We start from the raw sequence: 25129 nt of genomic DNA on the forward strand, positions 1-25129 counted from the left end.
GTTTATCCTCTGATTTCAAAAATGTATTACTTGTTACCCTATACAAAAAGGAAACGGATCAAGTACCCTTTGAGACTCTGAATTTAAACTTAACACAGATATTAGAAGATGATAATTTGGGTGTAGTGCCAGCAACACTTATAGTGACATTTGTGTTACAACCAGATAGAGATTGGGTACTGAAACAATTTTTTCTTCATAGAGATCAACTCTTTCTTAATTGTAAAGTTGGAATGTTTCCGGATGTTTCTATAGTAACCCAAAAGAGGCGTCAAAAGTTTCTTAAACTATGCCCAAGAGTAATACAATTGGGCAGTCCTTTCTGGTTGAATTTCCCCTGTAAATGTGTATTGAAACTGAACTCAGTCAAATATGGGTGATGGATGCCCGGAATGACCTCCCGAAGGTCAAATATGTATTATTTGATCCTAAACAAGTATATTTTTGGATTCTAAGATAGCTGTGACTCCTTCAACACAATCAAGAGTAATAATTACATTGACTCCATAATTTAATAATTAAGTGATCCTGGAATCTCCTTTCTAGCCTCATATTTCTTTAATGAAGAATGATTCTTTAAATATCCACCGATATTGTGATGCCTCCCTTATTTGTGGACTAGAGATCTTTAAAAGATTTATATTTCTTTAAATGTTGTTTTTGGAATAGTAATTGTTATCTTTTTTTGTATCAAGAATGTATTCTTGAATTAATTTGTAAACTTCTAAAAAAAAGATGGACTTGGGAAAATCCACTGCTTACTTCTAGGATAAATTCTGTGTTGGGATCTTGTCAGGTACTTGTGATCTGGATTAGCCACTGTTGGAAACAGGATACTGGGCTTGGTGGACCTTTGGTCTGTCCCAGTATGGCAACACTTATGTTCTCGCATGAGGATTTAGATTATAATCTAAAATTTTCAAATGCACAGGTATTTTTTTCACAGATTCTCCCTCCACCCCCAACAATACTTTGAGCAACTTTTGAAGATTTGCATGAGCATATATCTCACTCCCTATTACAGTAAGGGTTAGTGTAAATATAAGTTGGCATGAAGTTCAGGTACATAGAGAACACTCCTCTCTTGCAAATATTGCAGTGCTTTGGTTTAGCAAAAGATTGCAACTGCGCTGTAGTCATAGTCCATTGATAAGTATTGCTTACATAGAACAGCTTAAATTTTCTATTCAAGAAGGATTTTTCTAAATGGTGAAACAGAGAGCATATGTGTGTAATATTCATATCTTAAATGGCATTAGATAATTTCCCCTTCCTATGTACTAGTGGCTGCTGGTGCGCTAATGCCGACACTGCCCATTCAGTTTGAATGGGCTGTGTCTGCATTGCTGTTCGGCTTAGTAAACGGGGGTTAGTGCTTATCTACCCAGAAGTTGTCCTAGATGAATTGCAGTATAATTTGCAAGGCATAGTCCTAAAACAAGAAAATCCTGATTAGTTAAAATATGCAGCGTAGGTTAAAAAGATTCAATCTGAACAAAGATGAGTTTCCGGTAAAATAGACATTTATTTATTTATTTGTTACATTTGTATCCCACATTTTCCTACCTATTTGCAGGCTCAATGCTTTTAAGTGTAGAACCCTTCTTTTGGAACCTTTTGAAGTGAAAATTCTGATGATAGATTTCATGGTCTTGAAAATATCTTTATATTTGGGATAGCAATGTCCACTGGCCTAAAAAAAATGTATTCATGAGAACACGGGATCAAGAGATTTATAGGTGACAACCTTTTATTCAGTGGTGGCTGTTTATGGTATACTTAAATCAGCTTTTTATTTTTAAGCATCCCAAAGTTCAAATCACTACTTAGACAGTTATGCGATCTTTTAACTGGATCATTGGTAGATATTGTATAATACATTTGAGAAGCTTCCTAAAGACCAATGAACTTAGACCTACAATTGCATTATTGTAAACAACTATGTGAAACTTTCACCAATTGCTGTATATCAAGTAACTGTAATAAACATTACTCTTTTGCCTTACAGCTTGTGCAACTTGATTCTTTCAGTGTTTATTGGAATGTGCACAGCACAATGTATTACCACAGTAACAGGGAGAACATTTTGGTAAGTTGGGAAATTAACATAATTATGCTGTAGATGTTCAATAAATTTTTTCAATAATAAAATATATATTGAGGCACAATGGAGGCCATATTCTATATGCAGTCAGGCAAACTTCATGGGTAATTCTTACTCATGGGATTTATCATGATGATCAAAGAAATGCACACATGCTTTCTGTATTTTGAGTACTGCCCCATGAAAAAGTACCTGCACAAATTGCATCTGTTTTCATATGGGTACATCTAAATCATAGATGTATATGAATAGTTTTATTTAAACCAAATCTGTATCCTTGTCCTGGGAATGCTTCTAGTGCAGGGATTCTTAACCTTTTTTTGGTTCCCACATCCCTTTAACTGATCAATGAAACCCTCGCATCCCCTTACTAAAACATGTTCTTACTAGTGACTACTGACAGCTACATATAGTTTATAGTTTTTGTGAAGATTTTCTATACTGCGTAAGCTAACTAGCAGATCTTAGCGGTTAACAACAATCAAAAAAATAAAAGAGAAATAGGAAACAAACTACAATAATTGATAGAAAAGTTACACATGCAGCAAGAGACTAGCACACTATAGGTGGGACAGGGGTTGAGTCGAAGGGAGAAGGGGCAGGTGAGAGGATTGTGGCAGGTGAGAGGAACGGATCATCAGGACAACAATGGCCAGACCCATGGGATCAACTTAAGTGAGGATGAAGGCTTGTGTAAAAAGCCAAGCCTTCAATGCAAATTTGAACACCTTAAAAGAAAGTTCTGCATGAATATATAGGGGAAGTGAATTCCAGAAGGAAGGTACAATGAAAAAGAAGGCACAGAGTCTGGTTGGTTCTAGTTGAGCAAATTTGGGACCAGGCAGAATGAGGTGGTGATCGTTTAAAGAGCGGAGAAGACAAGCAAGCGGATATGGAATGTTAAGGGAGGATAAGTATTGAGGGTGGCTAGTCCTGTGGGCTTTAAATGTAAGGGTCAATTTGAAGATTGTATGTTGTTGAATGGGAAGCCAATGATATTTTTGGAGCAGTGGAGAGGCATGATAATGCCTTTGGGTGTAACATATCAAATGTCCATTTTTGCAGAAATTGAAGACTCTTAGGGGCCCTTTTACTAAGTTGCGCTGAAAAATGGTTTGTGGTAGTATAGGTGCGGGTTGTGGGCGTGCGCTGATCCATTTTTATAGCGCACCTGTAAAAAACCCTTTTTTAAAAATTATTTTTACCGAAAATGGATGTTCGGCAAAATCAAAATTGTTGTGTGTCCATTTTGGGTCTGCGACCTTACCGCCAACCATTGACCTAGTGGTAAATTTTCATGCGGTAACCGGGCAGTAATGACCACATCCAATATGCCAAAAATGAAATTACGGCAAGAGCCACGCGGTAGCCGTGCGTTAACTCCATTTTGGTGCGCATTGGGCACGTGTAGAGCCTTACGTGGCTTAGTAAAAGAGCCCCTTAATATTGAATCGAGTGCAGCCTAAACAGTTAATGTTATTAGTCTAGCCTAGTTGTAAGAAGTGAGAGAATCGGGGAATGAAAGATATCAGTATTGATATAATGGTGAATCGAACAGAGCTGTTAACTACTAACATGCTGCTAAAATTACAGTAGTATACAGTTGTATTACTAATAACAGTCCTAATAACTGCCTTTACTCTGTCTAGCAAGTTTCAATAAATTGCCTTGGTTTTCAAAACCCTTCTCCACATCCTGTTTGACTTCTTCCTGCCCACCCAGCAACGATAGCTTCCACTGGTCACAGGGTCGCAGCGATTCCCACACACTGCCTGCTGCTCAACAACCTCCTTGCAGCCGCCAAGCGCTAACCCAGACGCATCTTCTCAACTTCCGGTTTCTTCCCAGTCAAGATGCGGCAGAGGAGAGGCTTCCGGGTTAGTGCTTAGCAACTGCAAGGAGGTCGTTGAGAGGCAGGCAGCATGTGGAAATCGCTGCTGGCAACCCATAGAAGCACGAGAAGGAGAGTTGTGGGTGGGATAGGAAAGAGAAGGGAAAAGGGTGAAAGATGGTACACGGGGTGAGGGAAGATGGATGGAAAGATGCTGCATGGGGGTGAGGGAAGATGGATGGAAAGATGTAGCGAGGGAACAGGAGAGAGGAGAAAATACAAATGGAATGCAGCTGCATGAAGAAGAATTAGCAGATGACAGGAAAGCAGAAAGCAGACATTGGAACCAACAAGATGGAAAAATAAAATGTCCAGACAAGAAAAGTAGAAACAAAGCATTTTATTTTGAATGTTTTAAATGGAATATGTTAGCTTTTGGAAATGTGCATAGCAAACGTCTTTGTATTGTGTTCAGTAGAAAAGGAAATGCATTTCTGTTTTATGTTGCAGTAATGCTAAGTTTAACTTCTTGGGATTCCCATTCAGTTTTTGTCTAAATATTTTTATTTCTAATTTCTGATACCTTGTTCTGTATTTGGTGAGGATCTATTGGTGTGATAGTAACAGCAGGTGGGAAATCAGAGGGGAGGCAGAGAGGAGAGGGAATCGGGGAGGGGGGCCCTCCTTTATTTTCTGACCTGTGCCCAAGCAGGTCTTAACGCCAGTCTTGACCCTTGCTGTATAGCTGATGAGGATATCCAAACATCCCCAGCTTAAGGACCTCCTCCAAAGACGGCCAGAACTCCCTTCTACCAAGCTCTGAAGTTGGCAACAGCATCCTTAAGCCATCAACAGCTAAGCATGTGTGGGGTGCTGGCATCAGTGACTTAGGGTCATTGCTGCTGCCTTGCAAGCTTGGTAAAAGAGAGTTCTGGCCACCTTCAGAGAGAGTCTTCAGTTGACAGAGCTTGGGGGGTCCTCATTAGCAAAAGTATTTATATTTTGAGGTGGGGATATGGCGGGGTAGAGAAAATTTTGTGCCCACCCGCTTTGGTCTCATGCCCACCCAAAACTGTCTGGCTACGCCACTATTAAAAACCCCTGCTCTAAGGCCCTATGAGTAAAAGTATGCACATTTGAACATAAGAATAGCCATACTGGGTCAGACCAATGATCCATCTAACCCAGTATCCTATTTCCAACAGTGGCCAATCCAGGTAACAAGTATCTCTCAGATACCCAAATAGTAGCAACATTCCATGCTACCAATCCCAGGGCAATCAGTGGCTTCCCCTTGTCTGTCTCAATAGCAGACTATGGACTTTTCCTTCAGGAACTTGTCCAAACCTTTTTTTAAAGTAGATATACTACGCTGTTACCACTTCCTCTGGCAAAGAGTTCCAGAGCTTAACTATTCATTGAGTGAAAACATATTTCCGCTTATTTGTTTTAAAAGTATTTCCATGCAACTTCATTGAGTGTACCCTAGTCTTGTACTTTTTGAAAGAGTAAAAAATTGATTCCCTTCTACTCATTCTACACCACTCAAGATTTTGTAGACATCAGTCATATCTCCCGTCAGCATCTCTTTTCCAAGCTGAAGAGCCCTAACCTCTTCAGCTTTTCCTTATATTTATTTATTTATTTATTACATTTGTATCCCACATTTTCCCCGCATAGCAGTAGGCTCAATGTGGCTTACAGGTTCCGGAGAGGAGAGTAACAACTCCAGAAATATATACAGAGTGGAAAATAGAGTAACAGTAGGTGCAAGGAAACTGATAAGGTTCTGGAAAAGAGAATACAACTCTGGGCCGAATATATAGTAGCATATAGAGAGAAGTAATCCCAATGAGGCTGATAAGTCTCCAGGGATGGGACTACAGCTAGTGAGCAATACAGAGTAGGATAAGGGTAGAAGGGAGAGGTGCTCCATCCCCTTTATCATTTTGGTTGCTCTTCTTCTAACCTTTTTTTTTTAGTTCAAATCATTTTTATTGAAAATTTTTTAAACAAAAACAATGCAGAAACAACAAGGACATGAACAACGATGGAAATGGTGCACAGCACCAGTATCTATTTCAAGAGGAATCTAAGAAAATACTCTTTCACCGAAAGGGTGGTGGATGTGTGGAATGGCCTCTTGGTAGGTGTCGTGGAGACGAGGAGTATCGGAAGTTAAGAAAGTGTGGGACAGGCATGTGGGATTCCTTAGGAAAGGAAGAGTTAGTGGTTACTGAGGATGGGCAGACTGGATGAGTCACTTGGCCCTTATCTGCTGTCATATTTCTATGTTTCTGAGGTATCCCATAATCATAAGCAAGGAAAAAGGTATGCAACATATACATGAGGTTTGTATAATATATAAACACACTGTAATGTATAATTCAGCTATATCGTTTTTGAGATATGGTGACCAGAACTGAACTCAGTACTCAAGGTGAGGTTGCACCATGGAATGATAAGAGACATCATAGTATTCTTGGTCTTATTTACCATCCTTTTCCTAATAATTCCTAGGATCCTGTTTGCTTTTTTGGCTGCCACTGCACACTGGGCAGAAGACAACACCACCTAGATATTTTTCTTGGGTGCTACCACCCCCCCCCCCCCCCCCCCAAGCTGGACCCCTATCATCCAAATGATTTGGAATTTTCTTCCCAATGTATATCACTATGACTTTGGATCTGTCTACATTAAATTTCATTTGCCATTTGGATGCCCAGGCTCTAACTTCAATTTTCTATAGTCTGCATATATTTTAACAACCTTGTATAGTTTTGTCATCTTCAAATTTAATCACCTCACTTGTGGCCAGTAATCAAAACGCCAGTTTCTGTGGATAATAGGGCTTTACTTATGAAAGGGCTTGCCTTATTGCTGTCTCATCTCACCATTTCTATGCTTTTCAACTAGAGCGCTCAAGGCATATCACAATAGGTACAATGTGATGAACCTGTTGGATTTCTTAATTGTACAAAATATAATATAGCCATTTAACCCTAGAATTCATTTTTCTCAATGGAGGAGGGTGAGTAGTGGAGTGCTACAGGGATCTGTTCTTGGACCGGTGATATTTAACATATTTATAAACTAGTAAAAGAGGCCCGTTTCTGAGCAAATGAAACGGGCGCTACCAAGGTTTTCGTCGGCAACACCCCCCCCGCCAACCCCTTCGTTGTTGTGGCATTGCTCCGCCCTCAACGTCATGACGTTTGACACGAGGGCGGGGCCCTTAGCGATTTCCCACCCCCCCGCCTCCCTCCCTCCCTGCGAACCCCTTGGTGGTTCTGCCATTGCTCCGCCCTCAAGGGCGGGGCCCGTAGCGATTTCCCACCCCCGCCTCCCTGCCTCCCTCCCTGCCAACCCCTTTGTTGTTCTGCCATTGCTCCGCCCTCGAGGGCGGGGCCCAGAGCGATTTTGGTGGCTTCACCACCACGAACCTTCGAACCTTTTTGAAGGAAGTCAGGGCTTGGCTTCACTGACGTCACTGTCTTCAGAACGTTGAGGGTGAGTTTTATATATATAGATGATATGGAACTTGGAACGACAAGTGAGGAGATTAAATTTGCAGATGACCCAAAATTATTCAAAGTTGTCAAAACACATGCGGACTATGAAAAATTGCAAAGGATCTTAGGAAACTGGAAGACTGGGTATCCAAATGGCAGATGAAATTTAATGTGGACAAATAAAAAGCGATGCACAATGGGAAGAATAATCTGAATCATAGTTACCTGATGTTCGGGCCACCTTAGGAGTCAGCACCCAAGAAAAACAATCTAGGTGTCCTTGTAGATGACTGTACGCTGAAATGTTACGCTTAGTGTGTGGTGGTAGCAGCAGCTAAAATAACAGGATGCTAGGAATTATTAGGAAAGGGATGCAAAATAAGACCAAGGATATTATAATGCCTCTGTATCTCTCTCTGGTGTGACCTCACCTTGAGTACTGCATTCAATTGTGGTCACTATATCTTAAGGATGTAGCAGAATTAGAAAAGGTTCAAAGAAAAAAACCCAAAATGATAAAGGGAATTGAACACTTCTCATATGAGGAAAGGCTAAAGAACTTTTAGTGCTTTTCAGCTTGGAAAAGAGACAGCTGAGGGGGGATATGACTGAGGTGTAAAAAATTGTGAGTGGTGTAGAACGGGTAAAAGAGAATCAGTTTTTCATTCTTCCAAAAAGTACAAAAACCAGGTAACTCAAATTACATGGTAATACTTTTAAAACAAATAGGAGGAAATATTTTTTTCACGCAAAGAATAGTTAGACTCTGGAACTTATTGCAGTTAGCGTATCTGGGTTTAAAAAAGATTTGGATGAGTTCCCAGAGAAAAAGTCCATAGGCTGTTATTGAAGTGGACATGGGGGAAGCTACTGCTTGCCTTGGGATTTGGTAGGATGGGAATGTTTCTACTATTTAGGTTTCTGCCAAGCATTTGTGACCTGGATTGGCTACTGTTAGAAACAGGATATTGGGCTAGAAGGACTATTGGTCTGATGCAGTGTGGTTATTCTTATGTTCTTATGAATAATACAAGTGGACCTAAATCAGACTTGTACAGACTAGTCAGTATTTTATTTGCTAATGAAACAATGTAAACTGCTGCACATCCATTGTGTATTACACATTATTTAGATTTGGGGTGCATCTTTTTCACTTGTAACTCAAAATGAATTACATTGCTCACAATCTTAAGTTTGTACTTGAGGCAGTATAGGCTTTAGTAATTTGTCAAAAGTCACAAGGAGTGGCTCTGGGATTTGAACCAGGCTTTCTTAGTTCTTGGCCTGCTTCTGTAACCACTTGGCTGCTTTTCCACACTGATTAGTCCACCTTATGGTATTTCAGTTAAATCAGAGTTGCCAAGGAGTGTATAATGAAAGGGGATGGGATTTGATATACTGCATTTCTGTGGTTAAAATCAAAGCAGTTTACATATTATATACAGCTATTATTTTGTATCTGGGCCAATGGGAGGGTTAAGTGACTTGCCCAGAGTCACAAGGAGCTTCAGTGGGAATTGAACCCAGTTCCCCAGGTTCTCAGGCCACTACACTAACCATTAGGCTACTCTAATAGCAATATTATGTTTATAAGGCACAGTAAGATGAAGGCATAAAAACACAGGCAGAGATATTTCCTAGGCATTGAGTTATCTTGGTGACTTAACAGTGTTGGCTAGGAGGTACTAGTATTTATAAATTTTCCATATATGAATAGTAAGTGATCTAATAATCATGGAGTTTCCTAGAGAGGCAATGAATAGTGGTACCTGCCGCAAGTATCGATGATCCAGTTGTGTCTCAATTAGTTGAGCAATTTTCAGAGACACTACCCTCATACCTTGTTTTGTTGTAGCTAGCTCTCAGTGCAGTTCCAGCTGTTTGGATAGACACCACTTAAAGAACCCAATTATGAATTGTCTTGTGTGTGGCAGTTTAAATAATTTCTGTTCTAGGTAGGTTACAAAATATATATTGAAAATCAATTGAACATGAAACATTAATCAGACAAACCAGTTATTAACCCATTTCCAACCTGCCATTTATATCTAAAGTGAGCAAATTCAAACAGTAAATAAATTATTAGAGCCAACTTCCCCTCCTGTTTTTTTTTTCTTACATTTGTACCCCGCGCTTTCCCACTCATAGCAGATTCAATGCGGCTTACATATTATATACAGGTACTTATTTGTACCTGGGGCAATGGAGGGTTAAATGGAGGGTTTGTGAAATCAGGGACATGTAATTTACCCAGTGGCGTACCAAGGGGTGGGGGCGGTCTGCCCCGGGTGCACGCCGCTGGGGGGGGTGCCGTGCGCCGGTCAGCGTCATTTGTTTCCATGCTCCCTCTGCCCTGGAACAGGTTACTTCCTGTTCCGGGGCAGAGGGAGCATGGAAACGAACGACGCTGACCGGCGCGCGGCACCCCCCAGCGGCGTGCACCCGGGGGGGAGGGGGTTCTTTCGCCGGGGTGGGGGGGGTCACGCTGCATGGGGGGGCATCGGCGATCCGCCCCGGGTGTCAGCGCCCCTAGGAATGCCACTGAATTTACCCACTAAGGCAGATAGAGTTGTACCTATTGCTTCGTGCAGGTTATACCCAGTGGTGTGCTGGAGCAGGCTCTCACAGGCTCGCAAGAGCCGGTTGTTAAGTTTTTAAGAATTTTGGGAGCGGTTGTTAAAGTAGGGCCCTCCATGGCTACTTTAACAACTGGCTCCCAAAATGTGGGCTTGGGCCACCTGCTGAATTCTCTTTTACTTTGCTGGTGGGGATGCTGAGCCCTGCCAGCCAAGTAAATAGACTGCTGCTGCTCCCCACTCCTTGTTTCCAGCTCTGAACAGCAGGCTGGGACTTCTCCAGCATGTGTGAGAAGTTTCAGCATGCTGCTCAGAGCAAGACGTTGGGAGTGGTGGCAGTCCATTTATTGGCTGCCAGCAAAGGTATGCTTAGCGTGCCCGCACGAAGGGAGGGAGGAGAGAGAGGCAAGTGTTGCTCCCCCCCCCCCCCCCCGGCCACCCCTGGCCCTTCCAACTGCAGAGCTGGCTACGTCCGGAGAAAGAAAAATTTACCAGCACACCCCTGCTTATACCCCTCTATTATTTGTGGTATATATCAAATTTAATAAATTGTAAACCATAATGTTTTACACATTGGAGCAGTTGTGAAGGAAAGATTTGAACCAGGCTAACTGTGGTGCTTCTTGGTCTAAGGCTTGTTGGGTAAATGATTAGGGATTAGTAGTCTATGGCTTTGAATGCATGGAGAAGTCAAGGAGTGTCCATGGGATTCATGTGTAATTGTACCAAAGATGATGATTAGGATTTGACCTGATTATATTGAGGAAGGTCAGGGGTTCTTGTGGAAAGTTGCAGCTTTTAGGATGGGTAGTAGGGTATAGGTTTCTATATCATTCCTTCTTGGAGGATAAGTAGGCCAGTAATTCTCACAAGTGGGTGATATGTCCCACCTCGCCTGGTCCGGAGCTTGAAAAAGCTTTGTATATTAAGTGCATGCTGCGCTCCCACCATGCATGAGCGAGTGCTTTTCCGCCAGCCGCGAGAGCGCAGGACCTCCAGTTCTCTTTTTACATGGTGAAGAGAGGACGCCATATTCATCACTGTTCCTCACAGCTTGGTTCGAGAGCTTGATTTTTGAGAGTGTCTCTTTTATGCCGTCCCGCATTTGTTCTTTTAATTTTGGTCTTGTGTTCTCTTGTGGGACTCTTTTCCCTTACCCTTATGGTTTTAGCATATTTTCTCCCCTTTTTACGTTTCCTTTCATTTTCCCATGCTAGGTAGGTTGCACTTAGGACTGAGTCTCTGTCAGGCTTGCTCCCTTTTTCATTTTCAGTGCTTTGCCCCTTTTTTTGGCATCATGGAGTCTTTTGATTTAGCCATAGCTGTTTTTCCATCCATGTCGTCGAAGGTACCCAGTGGCTTCAAATGCTGCAGCGATGCAGTAGGACCATCTCTGACAAAGATGCCCATGCTTGGTGTTTTCAGTGTTTGGGGTCTGAACATACCCCTTTTAACTATGTTCTTTGTCTTCGTATGTAGAAAAGAACCCAGTTTGCCAGAAAGGCTCAACGAGAATAACTTTTTGAAGCCAGTCTATCCCGAGATGACTCCCAGGTCCACCCCAATCCTTCCAGGGCCTTTGCTTCAGGAACCCTGCGTTTCCAGCAGCTGCCTACCAGGTGCTGTGGAGGACTTGCAGCCCATCTGCATATCCTCACAGCCTAGTCCGGGGTGACTCCCAGGTCAACCCCAATGCTTCCAGGGCCTTCGCTCCAGGGGCTTCCATCAACTGCCTTCCAGGTACTGTGGAGGACTTGTAGTACATCTCGTCTTCATCACTGTCGTAATGCCTCTCTTACTCTTCTCCGTACTCTCTTGCTCCTTCTCTTGTTCTCCGCTGGGGATATCAGTCCCAATCTTGGTCCTCCACATCAGCTTTCATCTTATTCATTCAGGTCACACAGCAATGTCTTCCTCTCTACCTTTCTCATGTTCTCTGTGAAATGCCCGCTCTCTGTCTGTCTGTAACAAACTTTCCTACATCCACGACATCTTTTATGTTTCAACAATTTTTATTGATGATCCAGCATTTTAAACATAGCCAACAAGCTCCATATATAACAAATTGAATCTCAAAACATACTTAATAAGAACAAAGTGATAAATTCCATCATCAACATTTTAACAATTTTTCCCTCCCCCTTCCCACCCAAACCTTTTGGCCCCCCTCCTGGGTTTTAACTTTCAAACTTTTTTTTTTTATTTTCTAATTTTTTTTATGTCAAATATCATGAAAATTCACTATGGAATGTACAGGATATCAAGCTACAAAAGACAGCAAGTAGAATTAAAAGGCAAGATAACAAACGTCAGCAAGCAATTTCAAGCAATCTTCCTCAGCTCCCATCCCCCACCCACCCATCCTCTTTTGCTTTCCGTCTCAAAATGTAACAGAAAACACCATAAGATATGCCTAAGAAGTTAAACTCCTTAAAACATTAGTAAACCCCAGCCGAATACAACAGTAAGACTGTCTTCCTCTCTCTTTACGCCCAATAGTCAAACCTAAGAGGGGAACTAATATAGCTGTGTACATGAAAGAAGTCAGGGCCCCCTTCGTATAGATCCCCCTTCCCTAACCCTAAATGCTTAAACTCCCACTTCTCCTACCCCAACCCCCCCACCCCCTGTGTGCACCGTCTGGTCACCATCTTTCCTAGTCGTCCACAATCTCTTTATCTCTCATACTGTCCATCTGCTTGCCCTGAGACTTGGCTTTGTCCTGAAAGCTCTGCTTCAGCTGCAGCCCTGTGTCATGGAGGTTACCTTTTTTCCCATATTCCTCACCTGGTTGGCCTGGAGGTGGTGTCGGGCAACTACTCTCACCCTCTTGTAGATTTCAGCCTCTTCTTCCACCTCAGTCTCACTGCTTTTCTTCCCTTGAAGTCCACTCCATCTGTCTATTTACTCCTTTTCCTCTCCCAGTAGCTGTCATTTATCGACCTCCTGAAAAGTCCCTTTCTTCCCTTCTCACTGACTTTGATGCCTGACTTTCCTTCTTTCTTGAACCTTCATCCTCCTTCCCTCATTCTTGGGGTTTTTAACATTCATGCTAATGATCCCTCTGACTCTTATGCCTCTCAGTTTCTTGCTTTATCATCCTCTTTCAATCTTCAACTGTGCTCCACTACCCCTACTCACTAGAATGGCCACTGTCTTGATATTATCTTCTCTAACTGTTCACTTTCCAGTTTCTGAGTCTCAGTTCTTCTCCTCTCTAACTATCATCTGATAACTTTCACCACTTAAACACCCCCCCATCCAATCTCAACCAAAACATTTAGGAATATTCAGGCTATTGATCCTTCTACTCTGTCCTCCAGTGTTACAAACCTCTTGTCAACCACCATGTTATCCAGGTCTGTCAATGAGACTGTCTCTTCCTATAATACTACTCTCTCCTCTGCTGTGGATACTCTTGCTCCTCCAATCCCCATTCTGTAAGGCGTACCAAACCTCAGCCTCGGCTGATCTCTAGAATCCGCTATTTACGTTCCTGCGTCCAATCTGCCGAACGCCTTTGGCTGAAATCCTGTGCTGATACTGACTTCATACATTTCAAATTTTTGCTGACCTCCTTCCAGTCTGTTCTTTAACTTGCAAAACAGGACTGCTACATCCAGTTGACAAATTCTTTGGGCTCAAACCCTCGGCGTCTCTTTGCCACACTGAACTCAATCTTCGAAGTGCCTTCACTTTCTCCCCAGACTCTGGCTGAGTACTTTCATGATAAAGTTTACAAGATTAACCTTGAATTCTCAACCATTTCACCTCCACCTCTCCTTCCCTCAGTCCATTCTCTCAACTCCCCTTCACCCGCCTCCTTTTCTTCCTTTTCTGAAATCACTGAAGAGGAAACTGCACATTTTCTTTCCTCCTCCAAACTGAGTACCTGTTCCTCTGATCCTATTCCTACCTATTTACTTAGCACTATCTCCCCTACTGTCATCCCTTCTCTCTGTCATGTCCTCAATCTTTCACATTCTACTGCAACTGCTTCTAATGCCTTCAAACATTCCATAGTTAGACCATTCTTCAAAAACCCTTCATTGGATCCAACCTGTCCTTCTAACTATCACCCCATCTCCCTCTTCCCTTTCCTATCCAAGATACTGGAACATGCTGTTCACTGCCATTATCTTGACTTTCTTTCATCTCAAACTGTTCTTGATCCACTTCAGTCTGGCTTTCACCTTCTTCACTCAACTGAAACAGCCTTTGTTAAAGTCTCCAATGAACTGCTTTTGGCCTGATCCAAAGATCTCTATTCTATCCTCACTGTTGATTACTGCCTACTCCTTGATACGCTCTCAATTGGATTTCAGGGCTCTGTACTTTCCTAGTTTTCTTCTTCTCTTCCATCGCAATTTTAGTGTATATTCTGGGGGATCCTGCTCCACTTCTATCCCCCTATCAGTTGGTGTACCTCATGGCTCTGTCTTGGGTCCTCTTTTCTTCATCTATACTTCTTCCCTTGGTGCTCTGATCTCATCCCATGGTTTTCAGAATCACCTTTATGCTGATGACTCCTAGATCTACCCCTCCATACCTGAAATCTCAGTAGGAATCCAGGCCCAAGTATCAGCCTGCCTGTCTGACATTGCTGACTGGATGTCTCACCGCCGTCTGAAACTAAAAATAACCAAGACTGAGCTTCTTGTCTTTCCCCCTAAACCCATTTCTCCTCTTCCCTCACTTCTCTGTTTGTTGATAACACTCTCATCCTCCCTGTCTCATCAGCTCGTAACCTTGGGGCTATCTTTGACTCCTCTGTCTCTCTCTTTCTCTGCATATATCCAACAGCTAAAATCTGTTGTTTCTTTCTCTATATCACCAAAATTTGTCCTTTCCTTTCTGAGCTTAGACTATTGCAGAATGCTTCTCACAGGTCTTCCACTAAGTCATCTTTCTCCCCTTCAATCTGTTCAAAATTCTGTTGCACGACTTTTATTCTGCCAGTGTTGCTATGCTCATATTAGCCCTCTTCTCAAGTCACTTCATTGACTCCCTATCCATTTCCGCATATGGTTCAAACTGCTCTTATTGACTTACACGTGCATTCACTCTGCAGCTCCTCAGTACCTCCCCACTCTTTTTTTTTTTTCCACTTTAAATTTTTTATTGTAATATTTCTGTAACAGTCATTTTTGCAAAGAGCACATCCTGGTCACATTTGCCCATGCAGGGGCCATCATTTGCTGGACTACAACATCTTGAACTAGCTTATCAACTATATACACTTCTCCACAACACATGTTATCAAAATAGTCCCATAAACAGTGTCCGCTCCCCAGACAGACCGTACGCCCATAGTATACACCATCACCTCTCCCGCCCCCACCAACCACATCCAACCCCTGCTCAACTTGAGAATGCCCACTGATTCTTTGGGACATGGTCTCTCTCCCCCCCTCCTCTCCCCCCTCCCACTCCCCCCAAACCCACCCACCTCCTATAATACTCCACTATCCTAAATGCATGTCAATCGCTGTTGTAATCGAGCCCATCTGCCTTTGTCACAGTACCCCCTCCCTGCGGTATGTCGTCAGGCGCCCCATTTGTATTAACTGACCCAATTTGCACTTCCAATCACCCAATGTTGGAGAGTCCGCCCTCTTCCAATGGTGTGCTAAAAGGCACTTGGTTGCTGCCAACCCCCAGCGCAGCAATTTACGTTGCTCCCAAGAATCCCTCTCATTATGTAAGCCCAAGAGGCACACCAAAGGACTGCACACCAAAGAGGATCCAATCAACTTTACCAACACCTTCATAACAGCCTGCCAAAAGGGCACCACCCTGGGGCATGTCCACCATATATGTAAAAATGATCCCAATTGAGAGTTACACCTCCAGCATAGACCTGGAGTATCCGTGTACATCCGCTGCAGCCTCTCCGGTGTGTAATACCATCTAGTGAGAACTTTATACACATTTTCCTGCACCAAAACACACACTGAAGCTTTCTGAACCTCCCCACAAATAACTTCCCACTCCTGATCGGAAAAACTGCAATTTAAATCTGCTTCCCAAGCCCCCTGAAAGCTAAATGATCTGGGATCCCATCCCAGAAAAAACTTATATATCACTGATATAGATCTGGGCACCCTCCTCAATAAAAGCCACAGGTTTTCCAGATTTTCCATCTCTTGAGGGTTCTCCCCACTCCAACCCAGTGTCCTCACAAAGTGTTAAATCTGTGAATAGGAAAAGATATCTCCCCCGGGTAGGCCATACTTGGAGCCCAGCGTATCAAAAGTCCTCATCCTACCCCCCTGCAGCACAGCTCGGAAATTCAATATACCTATTTGTTCCCACTGCACAAATATGGCATTTTCTCTCCCAGCCCCAAATTTTGGCTCCCATTGCAAAGACGCAAGTGTAGATACCCTATAAGCCTGGCCCCATTTCCTCCGCACTTCTCCCCACAGTTCCACCAGATGCTTCACAAACGGATTTTGTATCCCAGCCAAAATCATTCCTACTCCTTCAGTAGTCCACAAGTAGGAACTCATTGGCTAATGAACGCTATACGACTGCTCCACCTGACTAGCTGGCTTTGTTTTCCCCCTCTCCCAGTCTATAATCATCCGCAGTTGGGCAGAGCTGAAGTTTATTCAAGAAAAGTGTCCACTTGTAACCTCCGACCAGTGAGTTCTTCAAATAGTACGTCTTGGTTACACCCTTTAGGGATTGAGACCACCAGATTGCCCACCAAGAGCAAGTCACTACAACTCTCACTACAGGTACTTGCAGAGGAACTCGCTGCCCTTTTAAAGGCCTATTCAGTTGAGCCTATTTCACCAGGGGAAAAAGGGATTCTATTCCAGGTACTTCCTTGTGCAAAAGAAGACGGAGGGAATGTGTCCCATCCTAGACCTAAGGGCCATGAACAAATTCCTGGTCAAAGGAAAGTTAACGGTTTCCTTGGGCACCATTCTCCTCATGATACGGGCAAATGATTGGCTGTGCTCTCTGGATTTGAAGGATGATTACACTCATATCCTGACACTTGGTCACAGGAAGTATCATCAATTTCAGCTGGACACACATCACTTCCAGAACCGCATGTTGCCTTTTGGCCTCACTCTGGTTCCCAGAATTTTCACCAAATGTCTTGCAGTAGTTGCAGCGTCACTACTCATACTGGGAGTTCATGTGTTCCCCTATCTGGACGCTGGTGGTGAAGAGCACATCAAGGGACGTGCTCAGGAGTTCATGCAGAGAACTATTCAGGTGCTCGAACTACTAGGGTTCATTTTAAACTACCCCAAGTCCCATCTGCTCCCTGTCTGGTGGTTGGAGTTCATTCTGCTGTATACACAGGAGGCGTGAGCTTTCCTCCCTGTGCTGAGGGCGGACACTGTTGTTGCTCTTGCTGCTTATATTCGAGCCCCTCGGTAGGTCACAGCTTGGCAAATGTTGAGGTTGTTAGGCTGCATGGCCTCCACTATCCATGTGACACCCATGGCACGTCTTCACACGAGAACTGCCCAGTGGACCCTAGCTTCTCGGTGGTGTCAGGCCAAGGGGAACTTAGTGGATGCCATCTGAGTGTCACCACAGCTGATTCAGTCTCTGCTGTGGTGGGCAATTTGTTCCAATTTGATTCTGGGACTCCCATTCCAAATTCCTTAGCTGCAAAAGGTGCTGACAATGGATGCATCCCACCTGGGTTGAGAAGCTCATTTAGACGGGCTTCAGACTCAGGGTGCCTGGTCAGCCCAGGAGACAGATCTTCACCTCAACCTTCTGAAGGTATGGGCAATCTGGAACGCTCTAAAGGCTTTCAGAGGTCAGCTGATCAAATTATACTCATTCAAACAAACAATCAAGTTGCAATGTACCACACCAATAAGCGGGGAGGTACCAGATCACTCCCTCTGTGTCAGGAAGCCAAACGAATGTTGTATTTGGCAGCCTGGCATGGGATTCTCTTTAGTGCCACTTATCTGGTGGGCAAATCTAACAGCCTGGCCCGCAGACTAAGCAGGGTTATATAGCCACACGAGTTCTGTAATAATGGACGTTGCTTGCAAGATCTTCTAAGTGTGGGGCACTCCTTGGTGCATCACTTTGCCATTCAATACAATGACAAAGTCCTTCAGTTCTGTTTCAGCTCCAGGCCCAGGAGAGACTAGCGCCAGATGCCTTCCTCTTTCATTGGGGGACTGGACAGGTCTCCTATTTGCGTATCCTCCCATACCTTTTGTGGGGAAGACTCTGCTGAAACTCAAGACCATGGGACCATGATCCAGATCGCCCCCTACTGGTCTAGGCAGACCTGGTTCCCTCCTCTTCTGGAATTATCTTTCAAAGAACCTTAGAGATTGGAGTGTTTTCTGAACATCATCATGCAGAACAAGGGATCTCTTCTACATCTCAACCTCCAGTCTCTGGCCCTCACAGACTGGATATTGAGAGCTTTAGAATTTGCTTCCTTGCATTTTCCTGAGGGTGTCTCCAAGGTCTTGCTGGCTTCCAGGAAAGATTCCACTAAGAGGTGTTACTCTTTTAAATGGAGGAGGTTTGCAGTCTGGTGTAAGGACTAGGCCCTAGAACTTCTTTCATGCCCTACACAGACCCTACCTTTCTGCACTTCTCTAATTATGGTCTCAAGACCAACTCTGTAAGGGTTGTATCTGTAGTGTTTATCATCGTGTAGAGGGTAGGCCCATCTCTGGATAGCCTCTAGTTGTTCATCTCATGAGAGGCTTGCTATAGACAAAGCCCCCTGTCAACCGTTCACCTGTGTCATGGGACCTCAATGTTGTCCTCACCCAGCTTAAGAGAGCTCCTTTTCAGCCACTTGATACCTGTCATCTGAAGCACTTCACCTGTAAAGTCATATTTTTGGTGGCTGTTTTCAACTTGTAGGGTCCGTGAGCTTCAGGCCTTAATATCAGATCCATCTTATACTACATTTCATCACAACACAGTAGTTCTCCACACGCGCCTAAGTTTCTGTCTATGGTGTTTGAGTTTCATCTGATTCAGTCCATTATCCTGCCAACATTTTTTCCCATACCTCATGCCAATCTTGGGGAAAGCGCACTGTGCACCTTGGACTGCAAGCGAGCATTGGCCTTTTACTTGGAACAGACTAGATCCCACAGACCACCCAGCTTTTTGTTTCTTTTGATCCCAACAGGATGGGTGTTGCCATCGGGAAATGCACCATTTCCAATTGGCTGGCAGATTGCGATTCTTTCACTTATGCCTAGGCTGGGCTGACTTATGAGGGTCATGTCAAGGCTCACAATATCAGTAGCCCACTTCAGGTCATCTTCCATTGAATAAATTTGTAAGGCTGCTACGTGGTCTTTGGTCCACACATTCACATCTCACTACTGCCCATTTTGTTTCAGGCTGCTCTCTTACACAGTTTGTATATAGTTTTTAGGTTAATCTGTGTTTTTATCTTGCTGTTGCGAGGTTCAATTGACCATTGTTTTTCGTGAGCCTGTTAGCAATAGATTCCCACATGTGAGAATTATTGGCCTGGTGAGCCTGGTAGCAAGGGATTCCTACATATGAGAATTATTGGCCTGCTCGTCCTCGGAGAAAGCAGGGATACTTACCTGTAGCAGGTATTCTCCTAGGCCAAGCAGGTTGCTTGTTCTCACATGTGGGTCGACGTCCGTGTCGGCCCGGGAACCGGCATTTTGCAATCAAAATATAAAAAAGTCTTGCCAGAGTCTTCTGGCGTGCGTGCAGCACGCACCACGCATGTGCAGACCGATTTCCCACCCATCGCATGAGTGTTCCCGCTCAAATTATTTTTTTCTCCGCTTTGAGGTGCGGTTGAGTTTTTCCCCCGCTCCTTTCAGGCCCGGGAAAGTTTCTTTCGTTTTGAGGCTTTTACCTTCTTTCTTTTCTCTTTTTAATACAAATTTACAGTAAAAAAAAAAAAAAACCTTCCGTAGTTTTTATTTTTTTGCCCTTTTAAAGTTTCCTTTGTTTTTCGACGTGGCCAGCTTAGGCCGCGCGGTCGGGTTGTTCCCTTCTTTTCGTGCCCTTTTTTTCTTTTAACAGGCACGATCACGTCGTTTGATTTCGCCGAAGCCGTTTTTCCTTCCATGTCAATGAAGACACCCAGCTGCTTCAAACGTTGTACTTTGTGCAACCGGACCATCTTGGGTACCGATATCCACATCTGGTGTATCCAGTGCCTTGGGCCCGACCATAGCCCAGCCGCTTGTAGTCTGTGTCTTCACATGAAGAAACAGACTCAAGTGTCTCGAGAGGCCCAACGAGAGAATCTTTTTGGGACTTGGTCCGGTCCTTCGACGTCAACATCGGTACCGAGGTCGGACGCATCGACGTCGGGAGCGAAGTTAATGGCTGCGGAACGACCAACTCATGCTGGGAGCAGTGAGGCATCGAGTGGGTGTCCATCTGTCTCGAGGCCTCCTGTTATGCAGGCCCCCCGGGACCGACCTTTGCCGGATCTGGCCCCGAGGAGACGTGAGGATTCCACGTCTTCCTCATCGGTACCGAGGAGTCTTGATGACGGGCGTTGAGCGCAGGCGAAGAAGCACCATCATCATTCTCCTTCGACACACGATGCTGGTAGCTACGTGCCGTCGAGGAATTTGGCACCCGAGAAGCGTCTGCGCCGAGAGGATCGCTCTCCCTTTATTCAGGAGGTGCTGATGCGTCGGTCTAGCAGCCTGTTACCAGCTCCCAAGCCTCAACAGAGTCTGCTACTGGCTCCTTTACCGAACCGGCAGCCTCATCCGACGGCGGCTCTCGACGAGTGCATCGGCACTGCTTACAGAGCTTCTGGAAGGGTTATTGCGCCAGTCTGCGTCAGTTTCGGGGGTGCTTGCGCCTTCCGTACCGTCTGCTGCAGCGGTATCTAGCTCTTTGCCTGTGGTTAGGTCCCCGACCTCGGTGCTGCCTGCCACCCAGATCAACTCCCCTTCGATGTTGGTGGAGGAAGCTTCACCGGAGTCCAGGCGGGCGTCAACCTCTTGGTGCCACTATCGAGGACGTAATTCCTCGGCGTCAAGGCAGGCTCAGTTTCGGACTGCTCTGAGAGATGTCTTGTCCGATACTGAAGATGAGCGTTCGTGGGAGGAAGAGGAGGATCCCAGGTCCTTTTTTTCTGATGAGTTCTATGGGATTCCTTCTGAACCTTCCCCTCCACCAGAAAGGAGACTTTCTCCACCAGAGAGTCTATCCTTTACCTCCTTTGTCCGGGAAATGGCTGCAGCTATTCCCTTCCCTGTGGAGGTTGAGGATGAGCCCAGGGCTGAGATGCTCGAGGTCCTGGATTATCCTTCTCCACCTTGAGAGGCTGCAGCGGCTCATTTGCATAATGTAATGAAGGAAGTCCTTATACGAAACTGGTCGTTCCCTCTGTCTAATCCTGTGACCCCTAAAAGGACTGAATCCCAATATCGGATCCACAGGGAGCCTGGATTGATGAAGTCTCAGCTACCTCACAATTCCATGGTGGTGGATTCCGCTCTCAAAAGAGCCAAGAGTACTAGGGACTATGCCTCGGTGCCCCCAGGCAGAGAATCTAGAACCTTGGACTGTTTTGGGAGGAAGGTGTATCAGGCTGCTATGCTCGCTGCCAAAATCCAGACATACTAGCTCTTCACGAGCATCCACTTGCGGAACTTGGCGAGGCAACTGTCTAGTTTGGTTGATGCACTCCCTCCGGAGCAGGCCGGGCCTTTTCACCAGGTGGTCAGGCAGCAGAATGCGTGTCAAATTCCTAGCCAGGGGTACGTTCGACCCTTTTGATGTAGCATCCAGGATCGCTGCCCAAGTTATAGTGATGAGCAGACTCATGACTGCGTGTCTCTGACCTGGATCATTTGGTCCAGCAGCAGATGGCGGATGTTCCTTGCCAGGGGGATAACCTTTTTGGTGAGAAAGTAGAGGATCTGGTTGACCAGCTCAAGAAGCACAATGATGGTATGGATTCTCTCTCCCGCCGGGCATCTTCTGCTACCACCTCATCTAGGCGGTTTTTTGGAGAGAAGAGGAGTGCTCGCTATTCCTATGCTAGGCGTAGGTACACTTCTGCTTCTCGGCAGCCTGTTCAGGCTCAGTCCCAGCGCGCTTGTTCTTGTCAACAGCGTGCGCCTAAGACCTCTGCGGCTCCCCAGCAAAAGCAAGGGACGGGCTTTTGACTGGCTCCAGATCAGCATAACCTCAATAAAAGTGTCTGTGCCAGATGACTTGCCGGTCAGGGGAAGGTTGATATTTTTTCACCAAAGGTGGCCTCTCATAACCTCCGACCGGTGGGTTCTTCAAATAGTCCGGTCAGGATACACCCTCAATCTGGAATCCAGACCTCCAGATTGTCCACCGGGAGCTCATTCTTACAGTTCCCAGCACAAACAGGTACTTGCAGAGGAACTCTCCGCCCTTCTGAAGGCCCAAGCGGTCGAACCCGTTCCACCAGGGGAAGAAGGGCTGGGATTCTATTCCAGGTACTTCCTTGTGCAAAAGAAAACAGGGGGAATGCGTCCCATCCTAGACCTAAGGGCCCTGAACACATTTCTTGTCCAGGATGTTTTCCGTATGAGTCATGAAAACGATTGGCTATCCTCTCTGGACTTAAAGGATGCTTACACACACATCTCGATACTTCCAGCTCAAAAGGAAGTATCTTCGATTTCGGCTGGGAACACAGCACTTTCAGTACCGTGTACTGCCTTTTGGCCTGGCGTTTGCGCCCAGAGTGTTTACCAAATGCCTAGCTGTAGTCGCAGTGTCTCTACACAGACTGGGAGTGCATGTATTTCCTTATCTCGACAATTGGCTGGTGAAGAGCACCTCGAAGGAGGGTGCTCTGGAGTCCATGCAAACGACTATTCGGGTGCTAGAGTTACTGGGGTTCGTCATAAATTATCCCAAGTCCCATCTCACCCCAGTCCAAGCATTGGAATTCATTGGAGCCCTGTTGAACACTCAGCTCAAGCTTATCTTCCCGAGACAAAAGCGGACAATCTTCTGTCCCTGGTGTCCATTGTTCAAGCATTTCACCAAGTCACGGCTCGGCAGATATTGAGACTTCTGGGGCACATGGCCTCCACAGTTCATGTCACGCCCATGGCACGTCTACATATGAGATCAGCTCAATGGACCGTAGCTTCCCAGTTCGCCCAGTTGTTTATTTCTTTCGATCCCAACAGGAGGGGAGTCGCCATCGGAAAATACACAATCTCCAGTTGGCTAGCAGATTGCATATCCTTACTACTACTACTACTTAACATTTCTAGAGCGCTACTAGGGTTACGCAGCGCTGTACAAAATAAACAAAGGAGGACGGTCCCTGCTCAAAGGAGCTTACAATCTAAAGAACGAAATGTCAAGTTGGGGCAGTCTAGCTTTCCTGGGTAGAGGTGTAGAGGTTAGTTGCCAAAAGCGACATTGAAGAGGTGGGCTTTAAGCAGAGATTTGAAGATGGGCAGGGAGGGGGCCTGGCGTATGGGCTCGGGGAGTTTGTTCCACGCGTGGGGTGAGGCGAGGCAGAAAGGGCGGAGCCTGGAATTGGCGGTGGTGGAGAAGGGTACTGAAAGGAGGGATTTGTCTTGAGAGCGGAGGTTACGGGTAGGAACGTAAGGGGAGATGAGGGTTGAGAGGTAAGGAGGGGCTGCAGATCGAGTACATTTGTAGGTTAGCAGCAGAAGCTTGAATTGAATGCGGTACCTGATCGGAAGCCAATTAAGTGACTTGAGGAGAGGGGTGATATGAGTGTATCGGTTCAGGCGGAATATAAGACGTGCAGCAGAGTTCTGAACGGACTGAAGGGGGGATAAATGGCTAAGTGGGAGACCAGTGAGGAGTAGGTTGCAGTAGTCAATGCGAGAGGTAACGAGAGAGTGGATGAGAGTACGGGTGGTGTGTTCAGAGAGGAAAGGGCGGATTTTGCTAATGTTATAGAGGAAGAAGCGACAGGTCTTGGCTATCTGCTAGATATGCGCAGAGAAGGAGAGGGAGGAGTTGAAGATGACACCGAGGTTGCGGGCAGATGAGACGGGGACAATGAGGGTGTCATCAACTGAAATAGAGAGTGGAGGTAGAGGAGAAGTGGGTTTGGGTGGGAAGACAAGAAGTTCGGTCTTGGCCATGTTCAGTTTCAGGTGGCGGTTGGACATCCAGGCAGCAATGTCGGATAAGCAGGCCGATACTTTGGCCTGGGTTTCCGCAGTGATGTCAGGTGTGGAGGGATAAAGCTGGGTGTCGTCAGCATAAAGATGATACTGGAAGCCATGAGACGAGATCAGGGAGCCCAGGGAAGAGGTGTAGATAGAGAAAAGAAGGGGTCCAAGGACAGAACCCTGAGGGACTCCGACAGAGAGCGGTATAGGGGTGGAGGAAGAGCCATGAGAATGTACTCTGAAGGTACGGTGGGAGAGATAAGAGGAGAACCAGGAGATGACAGAGCCCTGGAACCCAAAAGAGGACAGTGTGTCAAGAAGTAAGTTGTGATTGACAGTGTCGAAAGTGGCGGATAGGTCAAGGAGAATGAGGATGGAGTAATGACCTTTGGATTTGACGAGGAACAGGTCATTACAAACTTTGGATAGTGCCGTTTCTGTCGAGTGAAGTGGGCGAAAGCCAGATTGAAGCAGATCGAGGATGGTATGAGAGGCGAGAAAATCAGTGCAACGGCTGTGAACGGCGCTCAAGTATCTTGGAGAGGAAGGGTAGGAGGGAGATGGGGCAGTAGTTGGAGGGACAAGTAGGGTCAAGTGAAGGTTTTTTGAGGAGAGGTGTGACAGCAGCATGCTTGAAGGTGTCAGGGACAGTAGCGGTGGAGAGAGAGAGGTTGAGGATATGACAGATGGGGGGGGGTGATAGTAGGAGAGATGGTGATAAGTAAGTTGGTGGGGATGGGGTCTGAGGAACAGGTGGTGCATTTCGAGGAGGAGAGAAGATGGGCGGTTTCCTCTTCGGTGATATCAGGAAAAGAGGAGAAGGAGGCCTGGGTTGATTGGTTGAGGGAGTGGGTGATAGGATGAAGAGGAGGAGAAGGTTTAGTGGTGAATTCGAGGTTGATCTTCTGGACCTTGTCGCGGAAGTAGTCAGCTAGTGATTGAGGAGAGAGTTGGGGGGGTGGGTGGGAGCGGAGGGCACTTTG

The 25129-nt window shown here is 45.3% G+C and overlaps 1 protein-coding gene across 1 annotated transcript in view; it reads left to right on the top strand.

Moving 5' to 3' along the window:
- VPS13C (vacuolar protein sorting 13 homolog C) overlaps window positions 1-25129 on the top strand; it is a 992635-nt gene that overhangs the window by 109032 nt on the left and 858474 nt on the right. Inside the window, exon 9 of the mRNA XM_030188422.1 lies at window positions 2009-2089. Within this exon, the coding sequence (XP_030044282.1) occupies window positions 2009-2089 (81 nt within the window). The remainder of the gene's footprint in view (window positions 1-2008; window positions 2090-25129) is intronic.

The sequence above is a fragment of the Microcaecilia unicolor genome, chromosome 1 (assembly GCF_901765095.1).
Source record: "Microcaecilia unicolor chromosome 1, aMicUni1.1, whole genome shotgun sequence".
NCBI lineage: Eukaryota > Metazoa > Chordata > Amphibia > Gymnophiona > Siphonopidae > Microcaecilia > Microcaecilia unicolor.